Source organism: Oryzias melastigma, linkage group LG9 (genome assembly GCF_002922805.2).
Source record: "Oryzias melastigma strain HK-1 linkage group LG9, ASM292280v2, whole genome shotgun sequence".
Lineage (NCBI taxonomy): Eukaryota > Metazoa > Chordata > Actinopteri > Beloniformes > Adrianichthyidae > Oryzias > Oryzias melastigma.
The window spans coordinates 28,656,759-28,679,527 of NC_050520.1; the positions used below are offsets into that span (position 1 = coordinate 28,656,759).

The 22,769-nt window shown below is 35.2% G+C and overlaps 2 protein-coding genes across 12 annotated transcripts in view; both read left to right on the top strand.

Annotated features, from left to right (window-relative positions):
- The window catches only part of arvcfb (ARVCF delta catenin family member b), a 257,678-nt gene extending 248,428 nt beyond the window's left edge, over window positions 1-9,250 (top strand). For 10 of the 11 annotated variants that reach the window (XM_024275027.2, XM_024275031.2, XM_024275032.2 and 7 more), the window contains 3 exons: window positions 853-944; window positions 3,595-3,707; window positions 6,920-9,250. In XM_024275027.2, the coding sequence (XP_024130795.1) occupies window positions 853-944; window positions 3,595-3,696 (194 nt within the window). In that variant the 3' untranslated portion in view covers window positions 3,697-3,707; window positions 6,920-9,250. The remainder of the gene's footprint in view (window positions 1-852; window positions 945-3,594; window positions 3,708-6,919) is intronic. The other variant, XM_024275037.2, reaches the window with a different exon arrangement.
- Window positions 9,251-13,829: 4,579 nt separating this feature from the next.
- txnrd2.2 (thioredoxin reductase 2, tandem duplicate 2) overlaps window positions 13,830-22,769 on the top strand; it is a 29,499-nt gene continuing 20,559 nt past the window's right edge. Inside the window, exons 1-8 of the mRNA XM_024275827.2 lie at window positions 13,830-13,981; window positions 14,408-14,473; window positions 14,710-14,766; window positions 14,837-14,981; window positions 16,026-16,100; window positions 18,371-18,449; window positions 20,635-20,697; window positions 20,828-20,898. Of these exons, the coding sequence (XP_024131595.1) occupies window positions 13,906-13,981; window positions 14,408-14,473; window positions 14,710-14,766; window positions 14,837-14,981; window positions 16,026-16,100; window positions 18,371-18,449; window positions 20,635-20,697; window positions 20,828-20,898 (632 nt within the window). The 5' untranslated portion in view covers window positions 13,830-13,905. The remainder of the gene's footprint in view (window positions 13,982-14,407; window positions 14,474-14,709; window positions 14,767-14,836; window positions 14,982-16,025; window positions 16,101-18,370; window positions 18,450-20,634; window positions 20,698-20,827; window positions 20,899-22,769) is intronic.

Genomic DNA, 22,769 nt, shown 5'->3' on the forward strand with positions numbered 1-22,769 from the left:
CTTTTGCAACTTCTTTATTGATTTAAAAGTAAAAATTCTAATTATTGCACGAAGGCTGCTGTCTGTGTTTTTATAGAAGAGGATTCTGGATCATTTTGTACATGTATGTGCTGCCGAGATAAATGTCACAACACAATAATAACATGTTTTTAACTGTTTTAGAATGCTTGTCGAGCACTATGCAGTTTTCCAGAACTACAGTGTTTGTTTTCTAGTTAAGGTGATAAATTATTGTGACAGTATAGATTCTCATCTGACCTAATCAGGAACAAAGAAATACTTAAAAGTTGAATTTGAAGTCAATTTTCTTCATATATTTCCTCCAGCATCAGAAAAAAAGCCACAAGAACATGTTAAAAACACAATTTTCATCAGTCTTTAAATCGATATTTTCATATTTGTGTGTGACTGGAGCTGTTTTGATCACATGATCTTTGAGTGACAGATCTCTGCTAGGCTAATACTTCAATAAAGTCTTTAAAGTTTCTAGTACAGCTTTGAACAAAGAGAACCGTTTGACTAAATTGACTTTAAATGATCTGTAAAAAATGATTTTGTATCATCTGAGCAGTCAAAGTGATTGAAGTCCCATCAGCTGCTGTTGAAATAAATGACACCAATCTAGAAAAAATGTTACCCTTGAGTTGCTCAGAAAAACAACGTTTGATAATAGAAATACAGTATGTCAGTTTAAGCATCACAAAACACAGAAAAAAAACTTTTTTTTTTTTAAAAAGTAAATCTATAGAGGATAGTTGATCTGTAATCGTGCAGACAAACACCTCTTTCATCTCTTTAACTGTAATCAGAACCAGTGAGGATCTTCTCACCATTGTTCTCTGACCTCATTAGACGGATACTCCACCATTGACCAGAGGGACAAGGACTGCAAATATAAGACGGCCGACGGATCAGCGGACCTGACGGAGCGAGAGCCATTAAAGGTACAAGCAGGCCTCCTCTGATCTTGTGTGGGATTAAGGAGCAGACGATGAAATAATAATGTCCCGGGGAAATCTTCATATTCTCTTTCCACGTTTCCTGCGGTGGCCCCTCATTAGAGGCTCTTAATCCTATTGATTCTTGAAAGAGGCAGGAAGTTGTCATTCCCAGTTAATGTTGCCGCTGTTAGCTCTCCTCTGCACTTCCCCAGATCTGTGAGACGCTGCTTAATTGAGTGTAAGCTCCGGCAGTTTGCAGAGTAATTAATGTGAAGCTAATTAAAAGTACAGGCGTCCTTCTTGAGGAGGAGACTTATGATAGAAATAAACAGACGGCGGAATTATCAGGAGGTCATCTGCTCATACCGACAGGCCTAACTGCTGCTTGTTTGCTGTCACGCTGATTGGCAATCCAAACTCAAAGTGTGTAATGAGAGCCTTGGAGGATTTCGGACATGTCAAATTACTCCAAAGGAACTGCAAACATGTCAGGATTTTATGTTTAAAAGTTTGTAAAGGAGAGGATTTTCTCTAAATCTGCAACTTTGCACCAAACACAGAAAAATACAACTTTTTCACGTTTCTTTTATATAAAAAAATCTATTTTTTTTGTTTAAGTTAAATTGGTAAAAATGTGTTTGCCTTCTTCAGCTGTGTCAAACTACATTTAATAAACAAAAACTATAGAAAATTACTTAAAACTTAATGTAATTTGGACTTTAGCAGTTTTTGTGGCTATTCAAAATCTACATTTTTTCAGAAAAAAGGGGAAAAGCTGATTTTAACTTTTGCAGCTCAACTAAATCCTCTGAGTAAAAGGAGAAACGTTAACTACATCTGGCAATTAAGAAAAATGAAGCTTCCAGTTATTCTATCTGGTTGTGTTTATTCAGCTATCAAAGCTCTATTGTTGTTAAATTTGTTCCTTAATCATAAACTTATATATTTACAATGACATATTGGGGCGACCATGAAAATAAACATTTATCCAGAGTTCTAGAATTATGTGAAAAAAAGTCAAAATATACAAGAATAAAGTCGTACCATTACAAAAAGTTGTAATTTTACAAGAGTAAAGTCATAAAATTATGGAAAAAAGTCATATCTTTGCAAGAATAATGTTACAATTTTATAAATTGAGAATTTACAAGATTAAAGTATTAGACAAAAGACGGTATACTAAAAAAACAAACAAAAAAACCCAACAACAACAAAACAAGTACTAATATCATGTTCCAAGGATGTGGAATTCTATTACTTGTAAAATTCTGATTTTTATTCCCATAAACTGTTGACTTTTTCCTATAATTTTAAGTGTTTGTTTCCCTAAAGTTAGGACTTTTTTTCTCATAATTTCACAACGTTATTTTCGTAAAATGTTGATTTTAGTCTCATATTTTACAACTTTTTTCTAGTATATTTTTGAGTTTTTTCCCCTTCTTTTATGAATTTATTCTTGTATATTAGTATCATTTTTTCTTTCACAGTGCCTGTAATACTCTGTCGTAGATATTTGGTGGATCCAGACAAAATTAAATTTCTTTCTCATTGTTGTGTATTCATGGAAGAAAACTATTCTCTTCTTAAAATGTATCATGTGCATTTATTTACTGTCCTTTTCTTTCTGCACACTGCAAAAATGGAATCCTCTACAGAAAGTAGAAAGACACTTGTTTCTGGAATAACTCTTATTTTATGTTTTACAAAATAATCTTATTAAGAAAGTTTCTCCGTCACAGAATCATCTTAGCTTGAGAAAACATGTTTTTAGTGACTAAAATTTAAAGAATTCTTGGTATTTTTTCTTATTTTTTTGCCTATTTGAATAGTTTATTTATATATATATTGAGATTTTTTTACTTACTTCTAGGAGGGCTATTTTTGCAGTGTAACAAGAAAAAAAGGTTAGGCCCAGAATTGTTTAAATAAATAAATTTTTTGAAAGAAACTTTTTGGAGGGGGGAAAAAAAAAGTATTTTAAGGAGTAATTTGAGTGAGGATTTATGTGCAAATTTGTCTTGCCTTTCAAAATAAAATTAAAATGCTAAAACTAAATAATTTATCATTTAAAAATAAGTTGTTTATTATAAACATAACTACAGCCACTAAGAGGTGGAAAAAAATCTAAAAGAAAAAAAGCTGTTTATCTCCGAAGATTTTTCTGTCATTTGCTCCATGAAAGCATCACATTCAACAGCAAAGAGCCGCACTGACACTAATTTGGTTTACTTGACTCGCTTTTTAGTCACATTGAGGTAAAATGTCGCTGCAGCAGTTAAAGCTGAAGTTACGCCTTGAAAAGAACAGACACTTCAAGCGAAGCTGCAAACAGCGCTGATCACAACAAGCACTCGTGCTCGTCATCAGAGTGCGAGCCCTCTAGCGCTCCTCCAAACCGCCGTCTGTGCTTCCCAAAAGTGCTCTTCTGTCCGCTTTTAAAGCACCTTGGCTGTGGAAACTTCCTTTTACTTTTTTGCATGTTTTAAAAATGCTGTTTTATAATCACTCTGACCTCTTTGCAGCAAACTAACTCTGGCTTCTCTCATCCTGAATGCATGAGTATGACAGGATTTGTGGAATATGGTTTTTTTTTATATTACTTTTTCTTTAATTTGACTGTTTTTTTTTCTCCTAACCTGTCCTGTGGCTGCAGAATGACACAAATAGGAAACACTATATCAGGAGTAACAGGCCTGCGGTCAGTCTGGTGGACGCTTGTGATGTTAAGCCCCAGCCTGTTGACTCCTGGGTCTAAATGCATGCATGGTAGGTTTGAAAAAACAAACTATAATCTCTGCATCCTCTGAAGTGGACTGTAACATTCTTCCTCCTGAAGTTCATCATTTCCTCCTGATTCCCTTCACCCCATTGCACCGACACCAGAGACGTCAACCCAGATTAGATTTAAAGTAACTTAACCCATGATTATTTTTATCTATTACTCTATTAATTTATCTTTACAATATTTTTGGGATAATTCTTGATATCCATCTTTTTATTATGACCTTAGCTTCTTCTTCTTCTTCTTCTTTTTTTCCTTTTTCAAAGATACATTTTCACAATGTACCTGAAAATCTCCAAAAACTCAATTCTAAGTGGTAAATTTAGTCTTTTTTGCTGCAAAATCACAATAGTTGAAATCAAATAGTTTTTCTATATTTTGTTCAAAAGTTAAAAAATGTGGAGAAAAAAATAAAAATGTAAAAATCCACAAAGAAAAAAAAGACGATTGTCAAAACAATGTGAAAAATATCTAATAAAAACCAGGCTAAGCTCCAGTAAACTACACACGTTTATCACATTTATGGGTCATAACTCTTGTTATGTTTATTTTAAATCTAAAAATTTCAAAGCGTTTAGCATACGTGTTTACACTGGACTGTTGCTACCTGATACTAGCACAAATATCTACAGCTAGAGGCTTGGTGCGAAATGTCTCAAGCAGTGCAAATCTCTCGAATCTAGTCCAGGCTTTCTCTTTTACAGCTCTATTGCGATATATGAAAGACTTGATGATTAACCGCAGTTATTCATTTCTCCTCCATAATCAATTTTCTAACGGTTGGTACTTCCATTAGTTTAAAAAAACGCCATCTATACGTCAAATCCAAGTCCCTGATTGGTCAAAGTTCAGCTGGTTTACCGGGCAAAACATGGTCAGTCGCTGCAAGTTTTATCCCAAAACGCGTGTTTACGCTTGTTTGCAGTGACTTTTTTAAATTGAAAGTGATCACTTAAGAACGTAGAAGATAAGAAAGAAACAGACTTTACCTGAAATATACCGTCTTAAAAAGATAGATTAGAAATTCAACGCACATGAAAGGAAACGTTCAGTTGCCGTTTTTCAATGCCGCTCAGGGGGATCGACAGATTCTGCTCTTTCTTGCTCTTAAAGAACAGACTCTGGTTTGTGTTTACAGTTGGGCGCCGCCTGCCTCATTGAAATGCACGCGTAGGTTCATCCTTTGTTAGAACTGGCAGCAAATGATGAAGGAATCATTCTCCGGCTCTAAACAGATTCTCCCGGGACTGAGGCTTCCTTTGATAGAAAGCGGAATTGAAGAAGAAAAGATTTGCAAACTCCGTCTGCATTTGTCACCTTTACCATTTTTTGGGAGGTAAAAGCAAGACAATTTCTGATAAATAATTCATGCCGCCTCATAAGTGGTGATGGAAGCAAGCACATGTAAGCATTGCAGCAGAAGAGGAACTCGCATTATTTCATGATGTAACATCGGGAGGTTAAAAGTTCTTTATCTTCATTTCTAGTCCTCATTTGGGCAATTATGAAGGACCTTATCCAGCTCTGACAGCCACTGTGTTAAGACACTTTAGAAAAAACTTTTAGTTACTTTTTTTTTTTACTAAGAAACTTTATTTTAACATAAAGAAATTAAAGCAAAATTTTAAAAAAATTACCATTAGAAGTCAAATAAACAGAAAGAGATATACCTCAAATGTTATGTAAAAAAGCATATATATATAATGAGTTCTGGCAACAAAGAAACTATACTTGACCATTTTTTTAAAAGTTTTTCTTTTTATATAATATGTAAGTCTATCTTCTGCCAAGGTATGTAGAGTATTTCCTCGTTTATCGTGAGGGTTAGGTTCTATAAAAAAGCCGCTATTGGTGAAATTCACGGATTAAAGATGTTTCAATATTTAAAACTCCTCACTACACCTTTATACATTTTTCTCAGACAGATATGAACATGTTCACACTTTTTTCTTGTTTAAACTCTCAAAGTTCAAACCTTCGTAGAAAAATAATTCCAGGAATATAATAGCGATCTAAATGTATGTAGATTTATCAATAATGTAAAAGGGGAGATCTAGTGAGGTACTTCTATATAATTTTTTTGAAGTTCGAAAAGTAATCTGGATACTTGTTAAATATGAAGCAGGAGTGTCTCTGATTTAATCTCTATTTTTGTTAAATTACAATCTGTGTCCTTAAGTTGTAAATCTAGGTAAAAGTTAAGAAAGTCATGCATCTTTTCCCTTTTTCGCTTTTTCTTCACCAGAAAAACTTCTGGTTCTTCAACTTTTGCGGTAAAAACAGACTGGAGTTTGCCAAATGAAAACTTTCCAAAACATATGATTACATTGCATTCGTTACCTGAGGCAAAAACAGCTCCAGTCGTTTTCTGTAATAAAATCATCAAAGTTGTTTTACCGGTATTTGGCTTTTATGCTATTTGATAGTAAAACTAGTTTAATTATCTAGTTATTTAAGCCTAATAATAATATGGTACAAAAGAGCTTTTATCTCACATTAGAAATCTTACAGAGATTTACCCAGCCTGTGACATAAAACCATTTCCCTCGTTGTTCTGTCTGCAGCCTTCATCTCCTCCTCCTCCTCCTCCTCCTCCTCCTCACTGTCTGTTGTATCCTGACAGACCACACGGCCTTCCTCTCTGTCATCCTCATATCTCAGACATCCTTCTCAAAGACATCCATTCTAGTCTTTCTTTTTCCCTGAAAACGCCTCAAACTGTCAGGAGATGTTTGTATTTTTGAAATGCTCACTTGAATCATACTTCCTCTCAACTTCATTTAAGACCAGTAGGAAATATGGCATAAAACTGCTGGCTAGAAAAAAAGATCTAGAGTTTAAAAACCCACTCTGATGAACGTTTGGTGTTTTTTTTCTTATGATGGAGAAGTTGCTTTCTTGAGTTTTTCTTTATTCAAATCATTGTGAATCAGGAGCAGACAAAAAACAGATGGATGATGGGAAGTAGGGGCAGGCTTACTCAAAGTAGTCGAATGTCGTAGAAAACAACAGTTTTTTTGTTTGTTTTTTTGGCTAAAAACTGCATCATCATAATTAAAAGACTTCTGGGAACACTTTTAAAATGGATCAAAAGATGATCGGAGTGGGTTTTTAAATATCAGTCACATAGAAACTGTTTGATTTTATCACTTCTGCCTGAATTTCTAACCTCTACTTCTCGTCTTCTGTGCTCCAGGCCTAAGAAAACCCTCCCAGGCCAGAAGAGGATCTCTTGCATCACCACTGCCATTTCACAGAAGACCATTCTTACAGCTGAACTTTGTACAGAAAGACGGATTTTAAAAAGATTATGATCACATCAGCAACTACACGGCAGCCGTTAAATTGTGCTTTTCAGAGAATTTTTTAAAGGATAAACAGTGACTACAAATACTCGTTCATCATAACTACATTCCCACTGGACAGCATGTGAATTTTTTCAGTGTTAAATGGATAGAGAGTGGAAGTAGGGCAAACTATAGACGGAAGAGGAATGTGTGCAGGTATAGAGAGACTCGGGGAAGTTCTTTCCTTCAGTCGGAGGTGGAGTCCACGTTTTTGAGTTGGATTTTGAAGTAAACTGGTTTGAGTTTTTCTTTTTTTTCTGAAGGTTTCTGAAAGTTTGCTATGAGTTTGGTTGGAATGGACAACGAAGGGAAATGAAGGGACAGAAATTGAACTGTAGCATAATGGACTCTACTACCACATGAACTGAAACTCCATCTGGATTCACTGTGTTTTCTCTTTTTTTTTCAAAATATAAAAATAAGTTCTGATATGGGGTCAAACGTGTTAAATAGGCGATTGTTTTTTCTTTTTTTTTATATAAAGAAAATTTAAGTGGGAGTCTGGAAAGAGGCAAGTGACCCAGTAAGTACAACAGATGAAATATATATTTTTGTTCTCCCAGCAGGAAGGAAATCAGCAAAACCAGTAAGGATTTCATGTCTCCACTTACTGAACCAAGACTGTATAAAAAAATCACTTGGATTGTTTATTGATGCAGTTTCATAAAAGTCCTGGCTGGTTGCTGTTCAGTGTATTAAAGAAGATTTGAGGCATTTTGTTCAAAATGAAGGAGCAAGACGAGAAGGAAAGAATAATTTTTTTGTTTTGTTTTTATACAGATGTATATTAGATTTAAAAAAAAATGAAGGAAAAAAAAACAGAAAATTCACATTTGTTGGTTGTATATTAAAATCACATGAAAAGCAGATCTCACTCGACCACGTCTGTAAACAACAATTAACCACTTGTATGATTTCAGTGTTGTCCTGTCATATTATTTATGTTTGTCAAAAAAAAAAAAAAAAAAAAAGCAGAAAAATCTGGTTTAAGATGGTAATTCCACAGAGGGAAAAACACAAAATGTCAATGTTGTTCTTCCCGATCCATAATTTCCTTCAACCTCTCTTCACTGCCACATCTTCAAGACGAACGCTAAGCTAGAATAAAATCTGTAAAGATGTTTATATTATGTCCTTTCCAAGTGCCAGTTTGTGTGGTGTTATTTGGATATTAACTCATTCAGAAAGTGGATGCTAAAGTGAAGAGCGTGTCTAATAAAACGTGAAAAGTTGGTTATATAGTCTATATTTTTACAATGTGGGCAGTTGAGAAGAATCTGCTGGAACTGGAGCTGGCATCACCCACACCTCACTCAAGGCGAACAGCATGTGCCTGCGTTAAATCTTTGTGAAGTTCAAACAGCTTGCATATTTTACAGTGTTTACAAAGTTGTATGTCGTGGTTAAAACAAATAAAACTACAAAAAAAACTGTAAATTAAACTTAGATTTCAAAGGTTAGATGAACAGTTCCCATCATTCCTTCTGTGTGTGTCCTCAGATGTGTTGGGTAACGTTGGCGATTCTTAGTGAAAGATTCTGATTGTTTTCCTGGAAACGGAGGGGAATGTATGCTTTTGTGGGTGTGCAGCCCTCCGTGCATCAAAGAAGAGCCATGCAACTGTGCGGTCAAACACACACACATCAAATCAAACAAGCCTACCTGCGTAGATGCGACTGATTCAAGGCCGTCAAAATAAAGTAACAAAGTAGCGTTTGTACCTCTCATGTGCCTTAACCTTTTCCATAGTAGAACGAAAAAGTCGGATGTGTTTTATAATAAATTTATTTCTAACCCTGATCTGTCATTTCCTCAACCCCAACACTCACTTCCCCTATTTGGGTCAACTTTTCTCCAATCGTGTCATCACTTGATCCACTTTGCACCCCGCCCCACTGTTGCCCCGAGTTAGTTTAGACTGTTGGTGAGGTTCTGCCTTGTATCACATTGTATTATAAACTTTTCAAAAGCTAGAGCTGTCAGAAAAAGAGGGTTTGAATCTGGAGAAGGGAAGATGTTCATGCTTTCTTAGCAGGCAGAAGCGACGCCACGGTGACAGAATGTATTATGTTAATTTTACTAATACCCAGAGGCAAATATTACGCTTGTTACACATAATGAAAAATACTGGTTTGTAGAGTATAAATTTGGTGTGTTTTCAATAAATCATGCCTGAGAAAGAGCGTGTCGTCTGTTTCATCCTCACCTGAATCCTTTGAGCCTGTCCCAGATACTGTTTGGTGAAGATTGGATACTCCCTGGAAGGGTCGTCGGTTTATTGCACACTCCCACCCATAGGGACAATTTTGAATAACCAGTTAACATATTAGGTATGTTTTTGGACTATGGGAAAAGTCACACATGCACGAGGAGAACATACAAACTCCACACAGGAAGGTCCCAGCTGGGATCTGAACTTCCTGCTGTGAGTGCAGAATGGATCAGCATTTGGTTGAATTTGTGGGGCAGGGGTGGAGTAGATGATGGCAGCGTTGCTCCTCTCAGCATGAGGGTTCTTCCACTAATCAAATTCCACATATTTCACTGTCATTTCTTTAAGAACTTATTAGCTGACTTCAAAAATGGATTATTAATTGCAGTGTAATTGTACTGTAATTTCTGTATTCAAAACACACAAGAGGATACACTGAATCATATTTTAAAGGGAAAACACTTCATGAAAAGGATATTTATTATTTTTATTTAAAGGATGTGGTAAAAATATTACAATAGTACTTATTTTTTTAAAATATATTTTTTCATTTATTTATTCATTTTGTTATACTAACATTCCAAATTCAGGTCGAATGAAAGGCTATTCACCCCGAGTTTGTACGGAGTAACCCCGCCCCCCTTCCCCTCCCTATAGTGGAGAGTTTGTGGCCCACCCAACACATGTTTTAAGAGACAGTCTTCTTCAAACATCCTCATTCAAAACGATTTGAATAAAGAAATACTAAGAAATGCAATTTTGAACTTAAGGGGCCTATACTATGGAAAATTAACTTTTTGAGCTTTACAGTGTATTATAATGTTCCTTCCTCACAATAAATTTTGATCCATTCATGCATTTCTGAGTATTCCTCTAAAAACAGGATATAGTAAATAAACTAAGAACCTTTTATCTAAAATTTCCATTTTTTCCCAAAGTTAAAGAAGCTCATTTTAAAATACTAAACAATATCTATCCATCAAAAGAACTTTTACGACTATGTTTTAATATGAACAATAACATATGCACATTCTGTGAACAGGAAATTGAAACCACACATTTATTTTATTCTTGTCCCCAAACAATTTTTTTGGAAAGAGTTACATAACTGGCTGAAAAAATATATTCCCACAACAACCACTATTCTCTTTAAATACCATCATATTTGGCATAGTATTGGAAAATAAACTGGAAGAAATCTGCTTAAATATAATCCTCTGTCTGGCTAAATTTAATATACATAAATATAAATATATGAAGACTCCCCCAAAATATAGAATATTTATGAATGAATTCGAGTTATATTTAGAATCATTGAAACTCATTAAGAAACCAAAAATAAAAACAATATATGATAGACTAAAAACTTCCCTCGCATATCTATAGTTAATCTTTTATTCTCTGCCTCACTTTTGCTCAGACTAATTTATATTATTATTGTTTTATTTATTGATTTTTTTATTGATTCTGAATATGTTGTTTAATGCTGCAATTGCCCCTCTGTTTGATTGTAACAATGTAAAGTGTTCTATAATTTCAAGCCATTTTTGTTCTGTAGTGTGTAGTTGTTCAATTAAGAAAAAAACAACAACAACAACATGTATTTTCTGAGCATAAACAAGATGAAATATTTTATTTTGTGTGTTTAGCACATCTTTGCAAAACTGCACATGTACAATAATATGTACAAATATTTTTGAGTGAAATCTATTTTTTTTCTTACAATTACAGTTTGGATTAATGGTGACATCATTTCCATTTGGCACCAGAAGGACAGTTCAACAAAACCACCACAGCGACGTGAGCTCGACGAGGACCCACATCACCTGGTTAAGCTGAGGCGGACGGTGGTGGACATCTTTTATTTTTAATTCTACAAGGAAGAGCAGCTCCTGGTTCTCTCATCACTGTGGAGGACCTGAACAGGCGACGTCTGGAACCTGGAGCTGTCATTGGGATCAGAGAGAACTTCCAGCGGCTGCACACTCTTCAACCCAGCACTAAACTTTTTTTTTTCTCTTTCATATCTTACTGAATTTGTTTTTAGTAGATAGAAATATACTCTTTAGGTCTTTTTATTAGGTTCTTTAAATATAAAAACAGACAGTAGTATCATAGATGATGCTTTCTAACCATGACATGTTTAAAGAGGTCCCTACTTTGAATAAAGGGAAACCAATTCTGAATTTTCAATGATGAATGTTTTGAATAATTTCATTTGTTTCATAAATACATTTTGTACAGATCTGCCTTTGACTCACATTTCCTTTTTTCTTACTTGTATGCTAAAACATTGTGAATAAGCACACAACACTAAAGGTTGAAAAATAAATGTATAATTCATCAGTAAGAAAAACATTAGAAATATTCAGTCATAACTGACATTTAGTAACATTTAATAATATATATATATTTTCCCCCATGATCCAATCATGGCTTTTTTGTAAAAAAAAATATACAAAAAAAAGTTTTTTTTTTAATATATATATTTTTTATAAAAAAATATAAATGATATAAAATTATATATAAAATTAAAATTGAAACATTTTTTATATATATATAATTAAAATTGAAACTTATATTTTAAAAAAAATACACCAGACGCTGGCCAAGCGTCTGGCGGGTTCAAGCCTGGGAGGGGAACTGGCAGGGTACTCACTGAGTAAGCTCTACAGTCCAGTATTCGCTACCAGTTTGTACTGTGCTGAGTACTCACTGGTAGCGCCTGAGACATGTAGTTGGGTGCCCTTGTGTTTTACGGTAATCGCTTTCTACCGCCCGCCTTCGCCAGTCCCCGCTCGAGCTGCTTCTAGCGCCCTGACGGGTCCCCGGGTTAACCCCCAGGGTGCAAGGAGCAGCTCGAGGTGCCTTCCAGCACGTTAGCACACTACCTGGTTTGAACCAACAAGCGAATGTCGCCGATTGGTATTTATACCCCACCTATCATCCATATGTGTAAACACATGGTTTTAACTCCAGTGTTTTTTGGCAAATTTGAATTACACACTATATGTTTGTTAGTTTTAAATAAAATAGTGTGAAAACAAAAATGATTTTAAATGTTTTTTTTCGTTTTTAAGATACAGTTTGAGCCGCAGTGCATGCTGGGAAACGTGACGTAATATCGATAGGCTAGCTAAGCTAAGTTTCGTTTCTATTGAGCGGTCCGGTGCGGTCTAGTAGAGTAGTAAATACGTAAGGGATAATACCCGACGAAGTGTGCGTTATGAGAAATTAACGCACGACGCGGAGGCCTAAACCGTCCGACGCGAAGCGGAGGACGGTTGCCTCCGTGAAGTGCGTTAATTTCTCATAATGCACTCTTCGGAGGGTATTATCCCGCTTATACCATGGTCATTTACAAAATAAATAAACATTCAATCAATATTTAGTACTTTATTCTTTTTATGTCTTTGGTTTAGCTCGTTTTTTCACACAAAGCGGACTATTTGATCCGTGATGCGGTTTGTTGTCACGGGGACACATGAAGCCGGAAGCCGTTACAGACCTCAGCCGCAGCGGTAAAGTGTTGCTGTTTTGAAAGAAAGACCCGGACAAATGTGGATATTTTTCTTCTTTTTCTGACGTTAAGCCTTCAGTGAGCCGCTAGAACATAAACGGAACACAATCACCTTCTGTCTGTGTTTCATTTCACGGCAGGTCAGGTTCGTTCTTCTGAGCTGCTCTAAAGCAGAAACTCCCTCTTGTGGTGAAACAGAAGACTACACCTTTCATGTCGAGTGGTGTTTTATTAGAAGGAGAATAACCAATTTGTCAATATTAATTTACCTTACAAAAGGAGAGGAATATAAATGCTGGTCACTACAATAAGTCAAATAAAGCATCAGTTCAGAGAGAAATTTTATCCATTATTGCTTGTTTTGTCCAGATGATGAAGGAAAAATGTGTTTTAAAGAAGCCTGCGCAGTGATATCGAACGTTTGGTCTGTGTGACCGGAACTTCTTTTTTAGGTGTGGTTTATCACCGTGGTATATCAGTTTTTAATGCACACCCAGCAGCCAATCAGAATCGAGTATTCACCCAGACCATGGTATAAGGAGCAGTTAATCCTGGTGGTGATCGTTTCCAATCAGTTAAGCCCACAGACGTAATATAATATGGAGCAGTTAATCCTGGTGGTGATCGTTTCCAATCAGTTAAGCCCACAGACGTAATATAATATAATATAATATAATATAATATAATATAATATAATATAATATAATATAATATAATATAATATAATATAATATAATATAATAATGTATAAATAAGCAAGCAACTAAGAAAAAAAGCTAGCGACTCTATATATTTCATTGTTTTTAATATTAAATTGTTTTACCTTAATACATTTGCTTTACCGTGTACATTTATTTACTTTGATTGTTTTTCCCCGAGTTATAATCATAGACTATATATAAAATAATAATTTATGAAACTTTTTGAGATTTATAGTCGTAAATTTACGAAAAAAAACAAGTAATATTTCTTTTTTTTCTCCGCCGTACACGTAAGTAAAATTACGTGGTAAAAAGTATTAAATTAGGAGCACTTTGTATTATTTCTTTTAAGGCAGTTCTAAAGCCACCCCGATCAAAACGGGGTCCTTTCATAACAACAACATGGCTGCCCTCTGTAGAGGCAGTCAACGATGGAAAAGGATACATTGTTTTCACGTTTTTAAAAGAAAATTCACGGGTAATTATTTTATTTTGTTAAGTATCTTTATGTGTGCTTTTTAGGAGAATCAAAAGATGCTAACGCAAACTTGACAACGCCTTTTTATCTAAAAAAAAAATAACGTTTCTAGCTAATAACCTGGTTAAACTATCGAACGTTCTATTATTTTTACTCATTTGAAATATTTAAGACGGATGACTCTACAATAAATGTACTGAAAACTACAAGACTGTTGTTGGTCAGCAGTACCCGTTGACCGTATAGTTTGCTAATGTTCGTCTCACCCTTTTTTCCATTTGTAATAAGCTAATAAACTGCTGTTCTACCTAATGGTATTTACCTACTACTATTTAACTTCACTATAGCTTTATGTTAGCACTTCACTGTAGTGCTGTTACAGTAAAGTGACGTTACTCTGAAATTGTTAATTCAATGTTGTCACAGGGAAGCATGACTATGACCTGGTGGTCATTGGTGGTGGTTCCGGGGGCCTTGCCTGCTCAAAAGAAGGTAATGCTAATGTTATAAAAGAATTAAAGGAAATTGTTAACCAGAGCCCTGTTATAAACATAAAGTAAGTGAGTAAGTAAGTAAAGTTTATTTATACAGCACTTTTCCCAGACAGCATTCACAAAGTACTTTACAGTAGATGAATGAATACCACAGACAATACTCTAATGAGGTGATTACTGATTCCATTTTAATTATTGTACATAATACATATACATAATTGTTTGTTTCTACAGCGGCTCAGCTGGGACAGAAAGTTGCTGTTTTAGATTATGTAGAACCTTCTGCAAAAGGTAAAACAGACTTATTTGCAGAAAAAAAAACACAATTAATGCAATAAAATAAATGCTTGTTTCCAAATAGGTACTAAGTGGGGTCTTGGTGGTACCTGTGTCAATGTGGGTTGTATCCCTAAAAAGCTCATGCACCAGGCTGCTCTGCTTGGAACTGCGGTCAAAGATGCGCAGAAATATGGCTGGCAGATATCAGGAACTGTGTCCCATGACTGGTAAGTCAAAGCCAGACTTACCTCATCTGTCGCAATAGTCAAACTTAAACATTTATAAATTATGAATTTGTCTTGTCATATATATTTTTTAAAAATATTATTTTAATTATAGTGCTTGTTAAGTCTATTCTGAACTTTCAGTGAAATATATGAATTTAGAAAAACAAAATTAAAAAAATGCAAAGATAATTGAATAATAGTAAAATATTCCAAAACTTAGCGTTGAGTCTTACTGAAACTCTTCTCAGGCAACAGAAACGCCTAAATTATTTTCTAACGTGTTTCTTTGCTTCTTTAATTAAAGAAAACATGAAAAAACACATAATTTATAGTTATTTTTTAGAATGTGATCAGTTGTCAGTTTTTGTATTTTCATAGGTCTTTTTTGTTTTTAGACTAATGTACTTTTGGACTGACAGTGACTTCGACCTTTAAAAAGTAGCTGAACAGCACCATCTAGTGTCTGAAATATGGAAAACTGTAAACATCAATTTCTCAATGAGCTTTTAAAAAATATTTATAAATAACAGATTTTTAAAACAAATGCATTTCATTTAATTAATATTTTGGCACATGATTTTTTGTAGTTATATTTTTATTTGGAATGAAAAAAATACGAAAATAAATCTTTAACAAAGATAATAATTGTAATCAGAAATCCATCCATTTTTGTTTAAATTTAGTCCAAAATATATTTGTGAATCTTGTATTGTCCAGGTAGTACACCATGTATTCTTGAGAGAAGAAGAAAGAGAAAAATGCAGAGATAAACTAAAAATATGCTCATACTTATCCACACAAATAGACATACACAAACAAACCTAAATCTAAATATAAATCCAAGTGGGCATATGTATACACGTATAAACATGTATATATATTTTGAAACATGAATTCTACATCAGTTTATATATTAAAAAATAAATATATATTAAAAAATAAATAAAATGAAGGACGCATTTATTATTGAGAAAATCACAGTCGTTTTAAATCCACTGACAGTGTTTGTCTTGAACTCCTGGTTTATTATTCTTATTCCTCCAGGTCCACAATGGCAGAAGCTGTTCAAAACTATGTCAAATCTTTGAATTGGGGCCACAGAGTTCAGCTTCAAGACAAGTGAGTCACCATTGATATTCTTTCTATTACCACTTCACCCATGTCTTGTTCTGATTAAGTTTATTACAGTTTCTTAATATAAACAATGCAAATCAACAAGACAACATCCAGAATAACAGGCAGCAAATTACTAAGTTTATTTTAATTTAATACATTTCTAAGTTGCCTCACAGAAATATGACAGTTGATCATTTAAAGGACTTTTAATCTATAAATAACTTTAAGAAATATTCCTCCCTTACATGTCAACAGGGTAACTGTTCTGTCATGCTCGTAGATAAACTTCATCTGGTTATAGCCAACAGTAAATCATCATACAGATGTACAAAGCCACAATTTGAATCCCTGCCACTTCCACTTTGTCATTTGCACTCTGCTTTTGTCTCCTCTTTTTTTTTAATTCCTAGCTTGATATTGCTAAAGGCTGTATGTACATTATTGCGCTGCTACGTGTTCTTACGGCAGCTAGCTGGAGGGCATACAGGTGTTCACCTATTTAAATTTATCGATGTGAGATCACTCACTCCGCTTCAGAATGTTAATCAATTCTTCTATCAAGTACTTTCATTTTCAAATTCTATTTTTTCTTTATTTTTAGCAAAGTAGAGGCAGTTTTAGCCTCAGTCGTCATCAATTTTACATGCAATTATGATAAATGCAAAGATCATTGCATGCAAATTTTCAGAATGAGTGTTTACAAGGATTTAAATGCCGGGGGCCCGTTCCAAGAAGCAGGTTCAACAAATTTAGAGTTCAAACCTGAACTTAGAGTCACTGGACTCAAAATTCTCAAACTCAGGGTTTTCGGTTCCAGAACAGCTGAAAATGTTTGATTCAATTAACTTGAAGTTGTTAGAACCAGAATCAGGTGTGAGCGTCGCGACCATTAAAAGCCCTGATCAATGGAGCAAAGACAGCACGATTCACCATGGCAACGGGAACAAACACCTGAGTTTTGTACTTCCGGCGGCGGAAATTGATAAGTTCCTTCAAGCAAATGCGACTATAGGAGAACATTTTCATCAAGAAAAGCAACACAGCTACAGCGGTAGAACAGAAAGAGAAAATATCTGCAGTTATTTGAATCATTTCTAATAATGAATAATTAATGTCAGGAAGGTTATTTTGTCTCTTGTTGAGTAAGGAATGGTTTTTGATCTGTTACTAATTTAATCAGTAATCTCCATAATCGCATGAATGACCAGTCTTGGTAACCCCCCCCCACACACACACAGATATCACTGCACGCTAAAAAGAAACTGTAGCTGCCTGGCATATGTTAATTTAATTTTAATTCTCAAGACTTAAAAAATATTCGTCAAATTTTTTTAAGCGTAAAAAACACTTTCTGTAGCCGGGAGTCGAACTCGCAAACTCCGCAGTGGGAAGCAGCGCTGCTGACAACTGAGCTAATGTTTAACGCAAATGCTGGACGGTGTATGAGTCCAGATGCTTTTCCGGTGTTTGACATTCAATAATTTCTATTGTTAAGGGTTTAAAATAAGGGAAAGAAAATTGTATTTTTAATAGCAAGTCCCTGGAAAAACTCACTATTTATAATATCACTGAAATAAAAATGAATCGGGAAACTGGAGTCAGTCGACTCGTGTCCTCCAAATCCTCTACCGACGTAAATTACATTTCCTCTGGATTAATCCATCCTCCTCTCTACATGATCCTCTATGAATGAACATGTCATTTTGGTTTCTGCGTGGTGAAAACGTGACGTCTCTAACGTGAATGTTCTCTAAATGTTAATGAGGAACTCATATTTGAACATCTTTCACTTTAAAAAGGGGCGGAGACCACAGAGAACTCTAAGTTTCCTGAAGAAAACCTGCTACCGACCAGGTTTCGTTCACAGACTCAGTTACCATAGTGATTGATTCTGAGTTCAGCTTAACCCGCTTCTTGAAACAGGCTTGGTTTAACCCACTTTCCCTGGTTTGAGTTATCTCTCTTTCTGGAACCGAAAACTCAGAGTTTTACTGAATTTGGAGTTCACGAACTCAGAGTTCCAACAAAACCTGCTTCTTGGAACGGGCCCCAGAAGTTTCTTATAACAAAACAAAAAACAAACAGAAATTTTTTTTTTTTTTTTTTTTTAGGCTTTTTTTCTTCATCTAATATTGTCCCGCTTGGTCAATTCATACAGAACATAAAATGATTAAATCTTCCTTTAAGCAATAAGAAAATCTGCATTCAAATTATTCAGTACGTAATGTCAAGATACTGCTTTATTTACTGTTACCATTTGCTTTGTTTTTCAGAAAAGTGACGTATCTGAACCTCAAAGGAACTTTGGTGGATAAACACACAATTAGAGGCTTGTCAAAAGCAGGCAAAGAGGTGGGCTGCTCACTCTCTCAAAAACACTCATTAAAAGGGGCGTACCATGGAAAACCAACTTTTTGAGCTTTTAAGTGTATTATACTGTTCAATCCTTACTATAAATAACCCCAAAGTGGAATTTTGATGCGCTAACGCCTTTTTGAGTAACCCTATTAAAACCTGCTCTCTCAACAGCAGCCCCTCCCATTAGGGCTGCCACGATTAGTCGACTAGTCGACAACTAATCGACAATTAAAATAGCCGACGACTAATTTAATAGTTGATTAGTCGTTACTTTATGTTATATGTTAGAGTTTAGTAAAGTTGAAAGTTATATCGGCATTCTACTTTTGGACTATTTTGACATTTATTAAAGTTTTTCAGGCTAATTCGGAGTTTAGCTAAAATTTCAGCTACATGCTAGCTATTTTGGCTAATTTAGGATTTTTTTTGCTTTTTAGGCTATTTGGAGTTTAGCTAATATTTCAGCTACATGCTAGCTGTTTTGGCTAACTTGAGCTTTTTTCAGCTTTTTATTCTAATTTGGCATTAACTAATATTTTAGCTGGCTATCAGCTTCAGGGTTTTCAGCTATTAGCTTAAGCAATTTCAGTTATCAACTTCAGCCAATTTCAGCTTACAGCATTCACACTAGCATTATTGCAGGTAATGGTATATGTCTAGTTTTTAATTAGTTTAAAGCTAATGATAGTTAAGATTTGTGCTTTACATCCAGTTTGCGCATGACCTGATTAGTCGACTAATCGTAAAGAATAATCGGTGATTATTCGACTATTAAAATAATCGTTAGTGGGAGCACTACCTCCCATACCCATGAAAACGAGCGTGTCCTCATGATCTTGCGCCACAGAGTGAGACAGCCTTTTTCAGGAAGAGTCTGCTCTGCCAACACCGCCCCCCGTCTAACACCAACACTCAATTCCTACACGAAGCTAGTGGTGATCAGCAAAAAAACATTCATTTTAGATGCAGAATACCGTATATCTTCCAGTTGTGTCCTGTCTTCAATAAATTCCAGCTCAAACAGGTGTTTGATACTTTAAACGCTGGGCTCCTTTAAGACCTCCCCTCCCTGGTTGGTCACAGTCGAGCAGACGTCGAGTGTATTCTTGTCCTGAACCATTGTAGAGATGGCCGGGCCTATTAAGGGCAGACACATGGTGTGTGCATCCATCTTTGAAAAAAATTGGATGTTCATTTCCGTGGGAGAAACTCAGACACGCTGCTGAAGGCTCTAGGATGACGTCATGAATAGGGGGCAGCGCCTTTCCGTCCTGGGATAGGATCTCTCCCTCACGTCGGCATCCCTAAGGTTTCTTCTTTTTTTCCTGAATCAGGTTTCTTTAGGAGTTTTTCCTTACCAGGAGGGAGGGTCTAAGGGCAGGGATAACCAGTTTTATTCAGTCCATTTAGTTAGCAATTAGCTATTGTTTATATTTTATGACCGACCTTCTGCTTCTGTAAAATTACCAGCATGAAGCCCAATGAGGCAAGTGTTTTTGTGATATTGGGCTATAAAAAAATAAACCAAAGTTGTTGTTTTCCTTCCGGGTAGGAAAAAACTCACAAAAAAATAACTAATATTTCAAAATAATTGTTTTTTTAGAGTCCAAAGATAATATATGATCATAAATATGGATATAGTTCACTCTGAAAAGCTTAAGAAAATCAAGGTATGGCCCATTTAAGTTTTTCAAACATCCAAAAATATACTCTGCTGAGTTTACAGTTTTATTTGTAGTGTCACATTTTTTTTTGCAAGCAAACAAAAAGTAACAATTTGGACTCACAACGATGCATCCAGCTGGATTTCATACTCGTTTTCAGCCATTTTGTGCCCATTTTTCTGTTCTATTAGTTGCACCCTTTGGAATTATAGACTTATAAATGTATGTTTCTGATTGTAAAGATAATAGAACAAATACAAACTAACATCTATCAGTTTTGAGGATTTTATCCTGACATAACTTTTTTTTAGTCATTTGGTGACTTCTTTGTGTCGTTAAATCTTTTCTCATCAATGCAGTGAAAAACTGTTGTATTTACATTTGAAAACATTAATTAAACTGTTTAGAAAGATTTTTAGCTTTTTTTTTGTCACCCCTTTTAGTGCAAAATGAACTGTTCCGCTATTAATTTAATCTTAATTTTTAGAATTTGATGAGTTTCTGATTTCTTGCAGACGATCCTGACCGCCAAGAATATCGTTCTCGCCACAGGTGGACGACCAAAGTACCCCTCAAATGTAAATATCACTGTTATCCTGACATGAAGAGGCCAAATTGTGTATTTTTTGTATTTTTTTATTCATCCCTGTGTGTGACATTTCTATTTTAGATGAACATCTTTCCTTAGAGCTTGACATTTCCTTTCAGGTCCCTGGAGCTGTGGAGCACGGCATCACCAGTGACGACATCTTCTGGCTGAAGAAGTCTCCTGGAAAAACGTAAGTTGTCGTCCCTGTCACGGTCTGCACACGAGTTCAAATACTACAACATATGTAAACATGTCTGTGACTTGTATGTCATATGTTGAAGGGAAAATCAACATAATAGAACTGAAAGAAGGTCACCTCACTCCTCTAATAATTGTATGAGCTTTAATTTTGATTCTGTTCTCTGCAAAGGAAGTAAAACCTTTGCAGCGCTCACGCCATATTCTCCACACTGCCTTGCTCGCTGACACGGCACATCCCGCTGTCACGCAGCGCCATCATTCATCAGAGATGTGCGGCTTGTTTTTCTCCCTTCCTGTCAGCCTGTCCTCGCCTCATGATTCAGATTAGCAGCGTGCATCCCGGCCTCGGCCGAACAAGCCCTTTAATCCAGCCATTCGGTCGCTGTCATCGCCTGGTTAATTTGTCCTTCCCTGATGTTTCCTCTTGGCACGTCACGCAGATGGTGACTAGCGGCGGTGTTGTACCTGCACCGTCGTGGTTATGTGCTCGGTGGTGACGGACGAACGGAAATAACTGTTTAGATGTCTAAGCTCCGGAGTGAGAGCAGATTATTTGCTGCTGCTGACACGGACGTGTCTCTGACTTTTTCTTCATTACTCATCATTTTAGGTTTGTTATAGTTTCTCAGGAAAATGTTTACGTCCTTCTATCATAAGATGTTTATCCAGGGTGTCCAGAGTTGCATGTTTGTTACTGAGATTTCTCAACACTTGATAGCATATGAAAAAAATATCAATAATTCTGGAGAAAACATTTTATTCATCTGATATCAGTCAAAGTTTCATCATTTAGTTTGATTAGTTTCCTTAATTGTGTATTAAAGGCTTTTCAGTTTGAAATAAACTGATATTTCACCTGATTTATTGACACACTCACCAAATTATGGAGCCCTAAAGGGACATTGAAGTAAAAAAATAAAAAAAGTATTTTTCAAAATATGAAGTAAAAACAGAAACTGGTTACTATCTGGTGTGCACCAGTTAGTAACCAGAAAAAAAATGAGCTTCCTTCATCTTCTTGTGCGCTTTGTCGCTTTCGGGGTCGCAGGGGTGCCAGAGCCTAACCCGGCAAGTAATTTAGCTTCAATTTTTAGAAAACTGTAATTTTTTTTAAAGTTACTATCTGGTACGTACCAGATAGTAACTGGTGCGCTTCAGTTACTATCTGCTGTGCACCATTTAATAACCAGAAACATTTTTTACTTTAATTTTTAGATTTTCTTTTCCATTTACTATCTGGTGCGTGCCAGATAGTAACTGGTGTGCACCAGAATTTTTTTTTTTTTTTTTTACTTTGATACTCCTTTAGGGGCTCTGTACCAAATAAATAGTTTTTAAGAGAAAAAAATCACCAAAATGATATCCTTTCAAAATAAGATACTTCTAAAATAGTATTTTTTGGATGGAGCTTATATTGTTTTGTTGTTCTCTTACATCAAATGTTAACTAGAATATCATAAAAATGAAAAAACATTATCTAACTGGAATTATCTTCTGTAGTTCCTACATTTCCTTAATTTCTGAGGAGAAAATAATCTTTTTTTTTTAGCCTCTTTCTCTGTTTGCTCACATAACTTACATTGTTTTCACCTTAAACAGTGACTTTTACACTCATTTAGACACCGTATCTTTCCAAAAATATAAATATTTTTTTATTTTTAAAGCAAGGGAGAAAGTAAAAAAAGTCAAATTATGTTTTTTTTCTGGGATTTAGCCCCTTTGTAAAGTGTTTTGATCATTTCCATCAGCGTTCACGCCCACATGCCTGAAAATACTGAATATTCTGGGATTACTAGGTACTCTTTACAACTCAGCAAGTTCTTAAAGGACCTTAAAGGACACATACATCCTCAGATAAAC